Source organism: Galleria mellonella, unplaced genomic scaffold (assembly GCF_026898425.1).
Source record: "Galleria mellonella isolate WM207_F2 unplaced genomic scaffold, CSIRO_AGI_GalMel_v1 utg143, whole genome shotgun sequence".
Classification (NCBI taxonomy): domain Eukaryota; kingdom Metazoa; phylum Arthropoda; class Insecta; order Lepidoptera; family Pyralidae; genus Galleria; species Galleria mellonella.
Window position 1 is genome coordinate 829,885 of NW_026441997.1, and position 13,778 is coordinate 843,662.

Consider the following 13,778-nt stretch of genomic DNA (forward strand, 5'->3'; position numbering starts at 1 on the left):
AATAATAATAAGTGTATATTAATTTAATTTATTTATCTAAACTTTATTGACAAATAAAATGTAGTACAAAGGCTGTAAGGTCCGGTCCTCCGCCTTCCCTAAAGTTCGCCCGCTATACTCCATTGTATAATATTTGTCTAATTCCATTCCACTCGCAGACTTAGCATTATATTATCATTAGTGTGGTAAGCTGTACTCTGTTTTATCTATATTATCGTCGGCTGTCAGTCTGCTGTCATTCACTCAAGTGAGTCAATGTGTGTGCCTGAATTGATTATGTTGAATTCACAGCTGCGTGAAGAAATGCAAAATAAACATTAAATTTTACCTTAAAATAATGGGAATAGAAAGATTAGCATATTACAGGTATTGTTTAGATTTTCCTTAAAAGGTTTGCGTAACAATAAATTAGTCAAGACAATGGCGGACTCAAAAAATATCAATGTTTTGGACAAAAATTTGGAAGAATGTGAAATACAAGAAGTACTTAGAAATGGCACAGACTTACGGGAATATGCATTGCAAATAGACAAAGGTATAAAAGAAGCGGAGAAAAATTCTATCGCGGATTATTTAAAGGAAAGTGAGAATATAAGCTCACTCCACAACCAAATTGAAGAATGTGATGGCATTCTGGCCCGTATGGAAAGTATGCTCATGGTGTTTCAAGTGAGTATATTTATGTTTTTGTACATATATGTTATTAAAATCAGATGCATTTTTGCAGACATACAGTCATGTCTTATTAGCGTATTTAAGACTATTTTCCAAGTGGAATGCGAACCTGACCATATAAGGCGCATGTGTCATCATCATCATCATATCAGCCTTTAATTGTCCACTGCTGAACATAAGCCTACTTCTTGGGGAGTTTGCCAGTAGTTGCCATGCTTGGCAGGTGGACAGTTAGGTTTTAAAAAGGATGCTGCTGCCCATCCTTCATCTTCCCTTTGTCAACTCTGACTAGACCCACCGGAAAGTAAGGGCTGGACTATACTATGCTGGGACCACATGGCTAAGGCGCATATGTACCCTCAGACATTTGCAAAGCGTTGCTCATATCCTAGGGTAAAAATTACCAACTTGACCTCTTCCTTTCAATATGCTTATGCATATGGAGTTCTTAATTTAGCACTGAAACCAGTTTAAGATAATTATTGTATAATGTACAATGAATACTTTGTTTCAGAATGATTTAGGAAGTATTAGCAATGAAATAATTAGCTTGCAGAAACGCTCTGTGAGTATGTCTGTCCAATTATCTAATAGACAAGTCTTAAAGGGTCCACTCTCATCATTTATTGAAGACATGGCTGTTTCAGAAACACTCATTTTGTAAGTAAATTTAATTAAAAATAAAATATATTCTTTACTTAATTACAATATTAAAATTAATCAATCAATAACTTATTTTGTAAAATCACTTACTAAATCTTATCTAATAAGTATATTTAGAAATTAAGTACCACTTTAATTATTATACAGTCTACAGATGTTGACTAATATTATAAATGTAAATTTGTTTGTTACTTTATAGCACCTTAATGGTTTAACTATAATAATTGATATACACATATTATATGAGATGAGAAACATATAAAAGCTAGCCCAAATTATAATTGAAAATATCTTTGTTTATTGCCTCTTAATGCCTTAATGGCTCAAAACTGATGTTAAATTTGATGTCAATATAATATTTGAAAAAGAGACAGAGATACTGCTTTTTATCAGCTCAATTAATATATCACACTTATATGAATGAAATCATAGGTAAACACTATTTCAAACATAAAATTGCATACTTTGTAAATAAACCTATTCTTTATTTATTTACTTTATTTGACCTTTATCTGTATAATTTATTTTGTGTTTTCAGTGGTATTAATAATGTACCTGTAACTGACAAAGAATTTATGGTCCAACTTGCAATCTTAAATCAAAAATTAAATTTTGTCAAAGAACAAGACTTTAAAGAAACCAAAGCCTGTCATGATGTTAAAGATGTTTTAGAAAAGTTAAAAATAAAAGCTGTATCAAAAATAAGGTCATACATTTTAGAACAAATTTATAAATTTCGCAAACCAATGGCGAATTATCAAATCCCACAAAATGCTATGCTGAAATATAAATTTTTCTTTGAATTTGTCCTTGCTAATGAAAGGAATGTGGCACAAGAGATATGCAATGAATATATAGATACTTTAGGCAAAGTATATTACTCTTACTTTAAATCATATGCTTCCCGATTAGATAAATTAAAATATGAAGAAACACCCACTAAAGAAGATTTAATGGGAATCGAAGATGGATCTAAAGGTGGATTTTTCCAAAAATCAAATCTTAAAAACAAAAGTACAATATTTACTATCGGAAACAGGGGCGATGTTTTAGCACAACAACTTGAAGCTCCAATTATAGTCCCACATGTTCAACAAAAAACGAAGGTAAGGCTAGACCGCTTACATATGTTGATGTAGATCATGATACATTACTGAAAAAAACATAACTTTTTTATTATCTCAAGAACAATGCTTTAAACTTATTTAAATCATATTTATCGAACAAAATTCAAAAAGTTATAGTAAATAACGTAACATATTTTTTTACTTGATAATAAAACTTGCAACTAAGTTTTTGCGGTGTATCTTGTACGCAGGGTCAAACTGTATACTAATATTAAGACTGCTTGATTAGTTAGTTTAGTTACTTTCACAGTTCAACATCAAAACAGTTCAATATCTAAAGCATATTTGTATTTCAAATATCCAATTGCCGCGATTTATTCTATAGGAAGTCATAAAAACAGAAATTCTAATAAGCTTCACATTACATATATGCAAACATCTTGTATATACGCAGGAATCAATTCTTCTATTTCAATAACAAATTCTAAATTACCGTTGCGAAGTATTGTTTAGAAAAAGTTAATAAATGTTATAAGATAGGGGATATTATGAATCTACCTTTTTATAAATTTAACTGTGATTAAAAAACATTCAACATTGTGCACACATGAAACTATTATTTGAGTTACAAATGTGCGTGGTATTAGTCGATCATGCACAGGCTTTTTAATGACCATTTAGTTTTAGATATAGTACATTTAAATAAAAACATATAATGTTAACAGAGATTTAAAAATGGTGAGTTTCTTATGGGGTTTTCTCAGCAGATAACAACCCTGCAGTAGATTGTAAAATAACAATTTCTGTTCTACTATAAATCTATAGTCTATTTGAATATGAAATCTATACTTATTGTTTATTATTCTGAAATGGTTTATCCACCTCAGCCCTAATTTGATATTCTAACTGTAATATATACCTTTAATAGTTAACCTGTAATTATAACCTTTTTAAGCTTAATATCAGCTCCAGACTTCTGATTTCATCATATTAATGTCACTGACTATCTATTTATTTTATACCATTTATTTACAGTATTCCTATGAAGCATTGTTCAGAAGTCTTCAGTATGCTTTAGTAGATAATGGCTGTAGAGAATACTTATTCACTACTGAATTCTTTCATGTAAAAGGCAGCCATGCACAGGAACTGTTTGATAGAATTCTTGGAAAGACATTATCATTACTTGTGGTAAGTATGGCTATGTTATATGATACTGCAATGTGCATAATCAATATACATATCTTAACACTGTAGAGGTCAAATATCTGACAAAGAAAAAAAAGCGCGTCAGGAGGATGTTAGAAATGAAATAGAACACATCCAGATTTATTTCAAATTTTTCGTTTTTCTATCTGTTTATCTGTTTGCACGGGCTAATCTTGTTATATTTAAATAAAACTTATTTAATTGCAAACATATTTATTAACATCAAGAGAATGAACAAAGGTGAGAAAGCAACCGGAAGATCCGCTAGTACATACATGTTAACTCATGTCATCTGTCAATTAAGATGCGTTCCTTTATACATATTTAAACTAGGTACGTTCATCTTACACCTCCCCCTTCAACTTTAAAACAAAACTTTTACAATCAATTACAAAATAAAAAAACATTTTACAAAATTACATTATAAATTGAGTCTATCTCTAGGTTTTATAATTCTTCCACTGCGAGTGTGACATGCTTTATGAGGGATATTTGATTGGTTACTATTTTCAGATACAATATTTGGCACATTATTACTAACTTTGTCATTTAAAGAATAATCAAAAAAATCTCTCTTAAAACTATGTGTTTTTGTGTTTGACCTCTTAATGTGATGAGAAGTGCGCCTAAAGGGCTTACAATTTTCTCCCCTACTGATCCAATATGATCTAGGTTCTTTAGACTTCTTAATAACTACTCCTTTTTTCCAATAACTATCATGACCTGTCCTATAAGTTACATTTCTCCTTCCTTAAAATTTGTTTCACCCTTCCTTATAAATCTATCATGAATTTTTTTAGTTATAGATTGTTTCACAGTTAACAATTTATGAATATTTTTCTCTATTTTAGGTTCTAACATGCTTTCTGTAATAGGTACACAAGTTCTCAACTGTCTACTCTGTAATATTTGAGATGGTGATACTTCTAAACTAGATAAAGGTGTACAGTTATAACTTAATAGAAAATCTCTATAATCTACATTATCCTCCCTCGCTTTCTTTAATAAATTTTTAGCAATATTTACTGCCTTTTCTGACATGCCGTTACTTCTAGGATAGTGAGGGCTACTGGTAGTGATACAAATATCTTTAGATTTATAATACTGAATACATTCATAAGATTTAAATGGATTGTTATCTGCTATAATTTCAGTAGGGTAACCAAACCTTGTAAATACTTCCTGAAAAGCATTTATAACAGACTTTGAACTTTTATTTATTATTGGTATAATTTCCAACCAATGTGATAGATAATCCACAACAACAAGGTAGGATTTCCCTCCATACTCCATAATATCAGAACCTACTTTTGAAAATCTTAATTTAGGTATCTTATGCATTAACAATGGTTCATGAGTATTTGCAGATTTAAATTTCTCACAAGTTCTACATTTAGATATAAAGATTTGAATATCCTGAGACAATTTCGGCCAATAAAATAGCTGTCTAGCTTTTTTAATACTTTTACTTATGCCTGGGTGACCAGAATGAACTAAATTTAATACATATAATTGTAAAGATTTAGGAACAATAATTTTGTTAGTATAGAACACTAAACCTGATTCTACATAGATATCCTCTTTAAATTTAAAATATGGTTTACATTCTTTTAACAATTTATTTTCTTCAGGCCATCCTTGATAATAATATTTTATAATTTCAGATAACACTTTATCTTTGCTAGTCTCAGATCTGAACTCAGACTTTCTTTCACTACTCATAGGCAAATGCAATGAAACTGAATGAACCATGTCTAACATTTCATAGTCCTTCTCTGTTGTTTTCATACTACATCTAGATAACATGTCTGCAAAATGAATGTCTTTACCTGGTATATAATTAAGATTTAATCTATAATTTAATAATTTAAGACACAAACGTCTAAGCCTTGGAGATCCTACTTTAGTAATAGGCTTTTTAATAATTGAAATCAATGGTTTGTGATCTGTTTGTACCTGAATATTTTTAGCACCATATATATATTTATGGAATTTTTGTGTACCAAAATAAATAGCTAATAATTCCTTTTCCGTTTGACTATAGTTTAATTCACAATTGTTCATTGTTCTGGATACACAAGCTACTAATCTTAAACAGTTATTGTTATCTTTTTGAAACAAACAACTACCTATTCCATTCTGAGATGCATCACACTGCATTATAATTTCCTTTTTAGAATCAAAAGCACTCAAAGCTGGAGCCTCTGAAACTTTCTTTTGAGCTCTGAAAAATTTTTATCATGTATTGGTAACCACTGAAATAAAACATCTTTTTTCAATAATTGACATAATGGAGCCATAAGCTCAGCCATTTCTGGTACATATCTTCTAACATAATTGAATGACCCTATAATTCTTCTTAACTCAGCTATATTTCTAGGAGCTTCTAGACTTAATAAAGATTTGACTCTATCCTTGTCCATTTCCATACCCTTTTCACTGAATATTTGTCCTATATATTTAATTTCTTTTAACTTATATTGCAACTTGTCTTTATTAAATTTAGCTTTTATTTGTTTTGCACGTTTAATAACTTCCCTAACAGTTTTATCATGAGCTTCCTCAGTTTCTCCCATAACTAGTAAGTCATCGAACCATGTTATTACATTAGGTATATCGCCAAAGTAATTTTGAATTTGATCTTGAAATACATCAGGTGAATTTGAAAGACCATACGGTAAAACTAAGTATCTATACACTCCAAAAGGTGTCGCAAAACAACATTTCCATGATGCACTTTCTGTTAGTGTCACATGATGAAATCCTTCCGATAAATCAAAAACTGAAAAATACTTTTTACCTTTTACTTTACATGCTATCTCATCTACAGTTAATAATACTTGGGGTTTTCTAATTATTTTTTTATTTAACTCACTGGGATCTAAACACAATCTTATATTTCCATTAGGTTTTTCTACTAAAACTAGCCTATTTATACATGCTTCTGATCTTATCTCTTCAACTTTAGTGATAGCTTTCCTCTTAACTAACCTATTCAATTCACACTTCAAAGGATTATATAATTTATTTGGTATCTTAGGTGCCGCATGACAAATTTGCTCATGTGGTAATGTAGGAATATCCACTGGTTTAGGAAAATTTCCATGACCTTCAAAAATTTCCATATTTTCTTGTATAAACTTAAATTTCTCATCATTACAATTTAAATTTACTGTATTAATTCTTTTAACTAAATTCAATGCAATACAACCTGGTAATCCTAGTAACATTGATTTACAGTCAACTACCATGAAATCTTCATAACATTCAATTGCTTTATATTTACAGTGTAAATTTACCATACCCACTGGTTTAATTGTGGAGCCTTGAAAGGCCTCTAAACTTTGGTTACATTTCCTAAGTTCAATATTACTTCCTAGTGACTTATATATATTTAATGGCATTATACTCACATCTGCCCCGGTATCTAATCTACAGTTTACATACCTGTTCTCAATTAAAATGTTCTCTGTCCAGTGTGTCTTTTTATTACCTTTTACTTTGTTTCTCGTTATACTGCAACAATACAATTTAGAATTAGAGTCACTGTCAGAATTACAATCTACATTTTGTACCTTTTTCTTCACATTACAACTAACTGCAAAGTGATTCTTTAATCCACATTTATGACATCTCTGCCCAAAGGCTGGACACTCCCTCGGACCGTGGTTTCTCTTACAGCGCCTACAATTAAATTTTTCTATATATTTTGTTTTATTTTCTTGATATGCATGCTGCCTTCCTTTATTTTTCTGTTTCCTATTATATACTTCTTTATTTCCTTGATATACTTCCTTTTCCTTCTGTTTTAAACTATTTCTTTTCTTCACTATATCTATTTCTATATTTGGATTCATCTCTTTTGCCTGCTTTTTACTAATTTCACTTGTACGACAAAAGTTGGTTGCCTTCTCAAGTGTTAAATTGTCTATTCTTAGTAGATTCCTGTAAGGACTTGTCGTATATGCCTTGCACTATTTTATCTCTTAATATTTGGTCCTCTAATGATTCTTGTCCTTCTACATTTTTATACGAACAATTAGCAAGCAGCTGTTTTAAATCTGTGAGAAAATTATGAAAACTTTCGCCTTCTTTTTGTTTCCTTTCATTAAATTTATATCTTTCAAATACTTGATTTGCTCTTGGACTTACATAATTATTAATAGCTCTTATAACATTTGCATAGACTTGCGATTCTGTTTCCGTAATCGGCAATGTATGTAGCAATCTTGCAGATTCGATTCCCATCATATTACGCAAAAGTGATAATTTTACTTTGTCCTGCGAGTCATCTTTTCCAATGCTCACTAAATAATCCTCGAATGCCTGTATCCATACCTTCCACTCTGAGGCTGCATTAGGCGATCTTATGTCGAAATTTGGAGGCAATTTAACCGATCCTTCCATGATGGCGTCTGCTTGGCTGAAAAACTTCTTTACGATATTTAATACTTGATACAATCTCGTTTACACTTTGAATACGATAATTGCAACTTCAACCATGACTACTACTTCGAATACCGCTACGACTGCGCCATGTTATATTTAAATAAAACTTATTTAATTGCAAACATATTTATTAACATCAAGAGAATGAACAAAGGTGAGAAAGCAACCGGAAGATCCGCTAGTACATACATGTTAACTCATGTCATCTGTCAATTAAGATGCGTTCCTTTATACATATTTAAACTAGGTACGTTCATCTTACAAATCTCCGAATGTGTTAGACAGATTCAAATGAATTTTTGCATGGTGGTACCTTACATTCCCGGTCAACATTATATATATATTTTATCATGGAAAGTTAGTGTTCCCGTGGGATAGTTAAAAAACTATTGTAACTTATGGAGCTAAGTACACAACCAACTTAAGTAAAGTCATTTTAACCTAAGGCAAAGAGTGAGATTGAAACACGTCATTTGTTAATTTTAAAGCAGTATTCCACAGATATAATAAACAGGTAGGTACATACATCGATACGTATTAAAGAGGAATAAACGATACCATGCGGACAAAGTCGCGGGCATCAACTAATTATAAATATAATTTGTCCTTTTTAAATGATATTTCCTATAACTACAATTTTATTACTAGTTAGTTCTTTTTTATTTCAGAAAAATGTGGAAAACTATGTTTTAGAATGTTATGATTCCCTTGCATTGTTTTTATGTATACAACTTATAAATAGATATAGATGGATGTGTCACAAACGAGCTGTAGGTGCACTAGACAGGTAAATATTTTTATAGTAAAACTTATCATTATTATATTCTTAATTTTAGTGTTAATTTTAGTCTGTTTGTTACTATCAAAATGTGACAATCATTTTCTGGTATTTATTTTGTGAATGAAATAATTTAAGATTGTATGTCACAAAAAATAAAAGTGACTTCAGTTGTGGCAAAACCAGTTATTTTGATTTCGACATTAAACTATTGAACCGATTTTGATAAAATTCTATGAGACCAATCTGTAAGTATATCCTTTCAGATAAAAAAGAATTTACCAAAACCGCTTTCTTTTAAAAAAAAATGACAAGTGAGATCATTCTAAATATAAATGTGAAATTAAGTTTGTGGTAAAAAATTGTTGCTTTAAAAGCTCAATCAATTTTCATTAAACTTGATTACATATAGTCTTTGGAACATAAAATTTGGCCGTTTTTATCTGTTAATGAATGTGTCCCCGTTACTCGTAAGTAGTCACATCATATAGCTAGTTCTAAATTAATATGCTTCTAATTTTAATCACAAATTTTAATAAGGATTTAAGTGCGTGTGCGTGCGAGTGCGAGTGCGTGCGCTTGCGTGTGTGTGTGTATATGTTTGTATGTAGGTGTGTGCGTGCATGAGCGAGCGCATACGCGTGCGTTTGTGTGTATAATTTCTATATAGTCCAATTTCAAACTTTTATTCATCTTTACAGCTACTGGGATTCATTACAAAGCACATTGTGGCCAAGGTTAGAATATGTATTAAAACTCAACATTCAAAGTGTAAGAGAATGTGATCCAGCCAAATTATCTAACAAGGAATTAGGACCTCATTATGTAAGTTGTCTTCATTAAAAGATGATTCTACCACGTGCAAATACTTTGACATTATTATATATATATATAATATAACTTTTAGTTAAATTTATTGAAACATGTCACATTTATTGCTTTACCGATCAACAGTTACATCCTTATATAATTAACAAGTGAAGTGGGCAGCTAAGAAAGATCTAAAAATTGAATGTAACCCGTCTACTAAAAATAATAAAATGTAGTTGAATAAATAATATCCATGTCTACTTGCTAAAAGATGTCAACTCATCTCTTACAAAAAAATATGCAGGCCATAAACTCTACCCCTACATTACTTTATTATACTCATTATTGATTATATGGATTTAACTTTCTGTCACTATTCATATTTAATGTGTATTTGTTATGTGTGTATGTGTTATATGTGTAAATATACGTAATGTATATGGTTTATTTATTTCCTAACTGTTCTGTATCTTTAATGTGGATATACTTTTAGATAACACGCAGATACGCGGAGTTCTCAGCTGCAATGCTTAGCTTAAGTGAACAATTCCCATCTGAAGAACTTAGTAATCTCCTTTTAGTTCTCCAAGATGAAGTTCATTGTTTTCTTCTGAAAATGGCAGCAGAATTCCCACAGAGGATACAGCAATTAATATTTTTAATTAACAACTATGATATGGTACTAAGCATTCTAATGGAAAGAACTAGGGATAACACGAAGGAAGCCGAAACTTTTAGAGAACAATTGCAAGCAAGAAGTTCTGAATATGTTGAAGAAATACTGAGCCCACATTTTGGGGGGTTGATGCAATTTGTCAAAGAAGGAGAACAGTTGGCTGAAGGGGACAACAAAACTCAACTGGCGGCTATGGAAAAAAAATCTTTGTCTTTAGTAGCATCATTTAGCACTGGTTGGAAACAGAGTCTTGAAGAAATTCACAGAGAAGTTCTTGTATCATTTCCCAATTTAGTTACTGGGTCAGGATTGTTACAAATGGCCCTAACTAATTTCGTTCAATACTATCATAAATTTGTCAAACTATTAACACCAAATGCCCGTACACAATTAGTTAACATTCATGTCATAATGGTAGAAATAAAAAAATATAAAACTAATTTCTGAAAGATTCATAAAAATAGAGGAATACGAATTTTATACATTTCAAATCAATTTTACTCGGCAATAAAAAAGACCAACTTTATTAATAACAAAATTTTGATTAGTTTCTTATTGGATTTAAAATGTTTCTTTCTGAATTAACATGAAGCAGTAATGAATACATTAATGTATTTATTACACGACTTGAAATTAGTTCAAAAACGACAGAAAGTGCGTTTTTTCTTTATTTGGAAGAAAATATGAAAATGTTAGTTATTTCTATTCACCCTAAATTGGGGTTTAAAAGAAACTGCATACAGGAGAATAGAAAAATTGATCAAGTATGACATCTTTAAAATAGCATAAGCAGATTTTATTGTTTTAAAATTAAAAGTTCCCTATTTAGATCATTAAAACCAAATCTATAATCCTTGTCTAATTGAAAATACACAAAAATACTGCATGAAATGATTAACATACATTTTTTTTTCCTTTTGTATTTAGTAATCAATAAATTTGTAACATATTTACCGCCCATTGTTGCCTCTTTATCTTGCTTTTATGTATATATTTTTTTTTGTGTACTTTTACTCTTAATCTTTATATTCATTTTGTAATATTCTTTGAAGGGAACAATAAAGAGTTTTCATTCATTCATACCTTCACATTTCATTAAATATTGAGCTCGTTTACAAAACTGTTGCTGAATTACTAAAGAAAAATTGATAATTTTTTTGTCAATTTTCATTTTACCAACTCCAAGAAACTTAGGTAAACTATTTTAATTCATTTATTTTATTTACATTATTATGCCATCTATAAAAATAATAAATACAGTAAATTTTAATAAGAATCGACACAAAAGCGGCCTTATTGCTAAGCAATCTTCTAAACAATGACAAAAAAAGACAAAGGATAATATATTATACACACTTAAAAAAAGTCTAAGCAACACATAAATTTCAATTTTACAATGTGTTTTCGCATTAAATCATTAGTATTTTTTTATTTATATATTTTTTTTTATATTAACAATTGATTTTTTTTTATTTATTTTTTAATAATCTTAATTAACAATAACTACGAGTAAGTACCGTATGTACGTAGTAAAAAGTAAGGTGCCTAATCAACTAAACTTAAACTAAAATTAAATAATTGTACAAAAATTGCTTAAAATTAATACAAAGTATGGCGAGATTGACTTCTTCCCGCTTGCAACATCCCTTTAACTCTGCATCTCATCTGCGTTCAAATGACTTCGCTCCATGACGTAAAAAATGTCTCAAAATCCAAATATATTCAAAACTTTTTCAAATTATTGTTTCAATCATAAAATTGATGCAGAATACTAAATTTTAATAAGCAAAGAAAACGCTATAAAATTCAAACAAATGCATTAATTAATTTTAAATTTAATTTGTGAAAAAAAAATGATACTCGATTTTTTTTTACAACCAGCCAGTATGTCCTCTAGATCAAAAAAATTTACATAGGTATTATCTACTTGGTAAGAAATGATAGAATAATTTATTAATAATTTAAAATAGTATGTGTTGCTTAGACTTTTTGATGTGTGTATATACCTGTCCACTGCTGAACATAGGCCACGCTTAGCAGCCGAATTGGCAATCACAGTAGCTTTGATGATGTTTTAAAAGGGACGCTGCTACCATCCTTCGACCATTATATATACACAAACAAATATATACATAAAATACACATAAATAACAACAAATAGCCCTATTCAATATAGGGGAGAATAGGGCAATGGCGGTCAGTTAAGGAATTTTTGCAATAAAATCCAAAATATAAATCACAGCTTTATTAGGAACATAACATCGCAATTCTACATTAAATGACTATTATAATGTGAAATCAAAACAATAATCTTTAGAGTTTTCATCTAATAAATATAAAAATAAAAAATAATAGCTTTGACCACCATTACCCACAAGTGAGGACAATAGTGGTTATGATGTTAACAATAATGATCAAATACTTCTAACATATGTCACATATGTATCCTGTAGCGGGATCCCAACCAGTGCAAGCTGAGTGAGCCCAAAGCCCACAAAAAGTGCACCGGTACTATACCTCGTTCTTTCGGCCGAATGTTCCATTAGCCATAAGCCTTAAAGTCTTGTCTAATGTCTCTGAAGACCATGCAACCTTCTGAGTTTTTCTGGGTCGATTTTTAGGCATCTAAAACAAATTGATTAGATTTAATTAGATTATGACAGTCATAAAAATATTGCAATGGTGGTCGGTTGACCACGATTACCCACAATGGACTTTATAGAAAAAAAAATGTAACACAAACAAATGCATATTTTAATTTCAAATTTACATTACAACATAATAATAATAAACAGTTTCAAATAATAAGACAACGTTTACGTCGAATAAAAAATGTTTCACAGCTTACCTTGTTAATTTGTTGCGACATAAAATTATATCAAGTTGACGCGAAAACTACAGAAACTTACTTTGTGCGAACGCAGCGTGCAGAATGACGGCGGGAGGCGATCCTCGGTCGCGAACAATGAGGAACGTGACGTAATACAGTGCACACGTGTAAATGACCATTCATGCATTAGTTATGTGCGTAACCACCATTGCCCACTGACCATCATTGCCCTATCTTTCCCTACCCCGTTTTATGGTACAAAAAAAAAGATTAAAAAATCAGTTGAGATTTAACATACATATTAAGAACTTTCTAAAAATTGCTTCAAAATAGTATTATAAATAATATGTCCTTTATTATTATTTATATGAAATAATGTCTTTTAATGATAAACAAAGTCAGTTGTGAACTATAGAATAATTAGATCATATAAGAAATAAAAAATTTAGTTATTAAATTATTTCTTCAATTGGAACTAAATAATTCACACTCCAAGCGTTCTTAGTTCGATGTATTTAATTCTAGCAAAATCGTCACTTATCACAAGTTTAATACTATTGTATCACATTCAATTGTAGAGAATATTATAAATACTAAATTATTAATTAATGATTATTATTT

At 30.0% G+C, this 13,778-nt stretch overlaps 1 protein-coding gene across 1 annotated transcript; it reads left to right on the plus strand.

Annotated features, from left to right (window-relative positions):
- Positions 1-228: 228 nt before the first annotated feature.
- On the plus strand, positions 229-13,766 carry LOC113517002 (vacuolar protein sorting-associated protein 52 homolog). Its single transcript, XM_026901515.3, has 7 exons — positions 229-669; positions 1,190-1,335; positions 1,877-2,444; positions 3,441-3,596; positions 8,732-8,850; positions 9,543-9,666; positions 10,145-13,766. Exons 1-7 carry the CDS (start codon positions 421-423, stop codon positions 10,772-10,774), a joined length of 1,992 nt encoding a protein of 663 aa, XP_026757316.1. The 5' UTR covers positions 229-420; the 3' UTR covers positions 10,775-13,766.
- Positions 13,767-13,778: the final 12 nt, after the last annotated feature.

Bases quoted from the DNA above. Each gene is read 5' to 3' on its own strand.
- LOC113517002 (XM_026901515.3), top strand. From the start codon at position 421: ATGGCGGACTCAAAAAATATCAATGTTTTGGACAAAAATTTGGAAGAA. The intron at 2,445-3,440 runs GTAAGGCTAGAC...ATTTATTTACAG, and splicing joins ATGTTCAACAAAAAACGAAG to TATTCCTATGAAGCATTGTT. The intron at 3,597-8,731 runs GTAAGTATGGCT...TTTTTATTTCAG, and splicing joins AGACATTATCATTACTTGTG to AAAAATGTGGAAAACTATGT.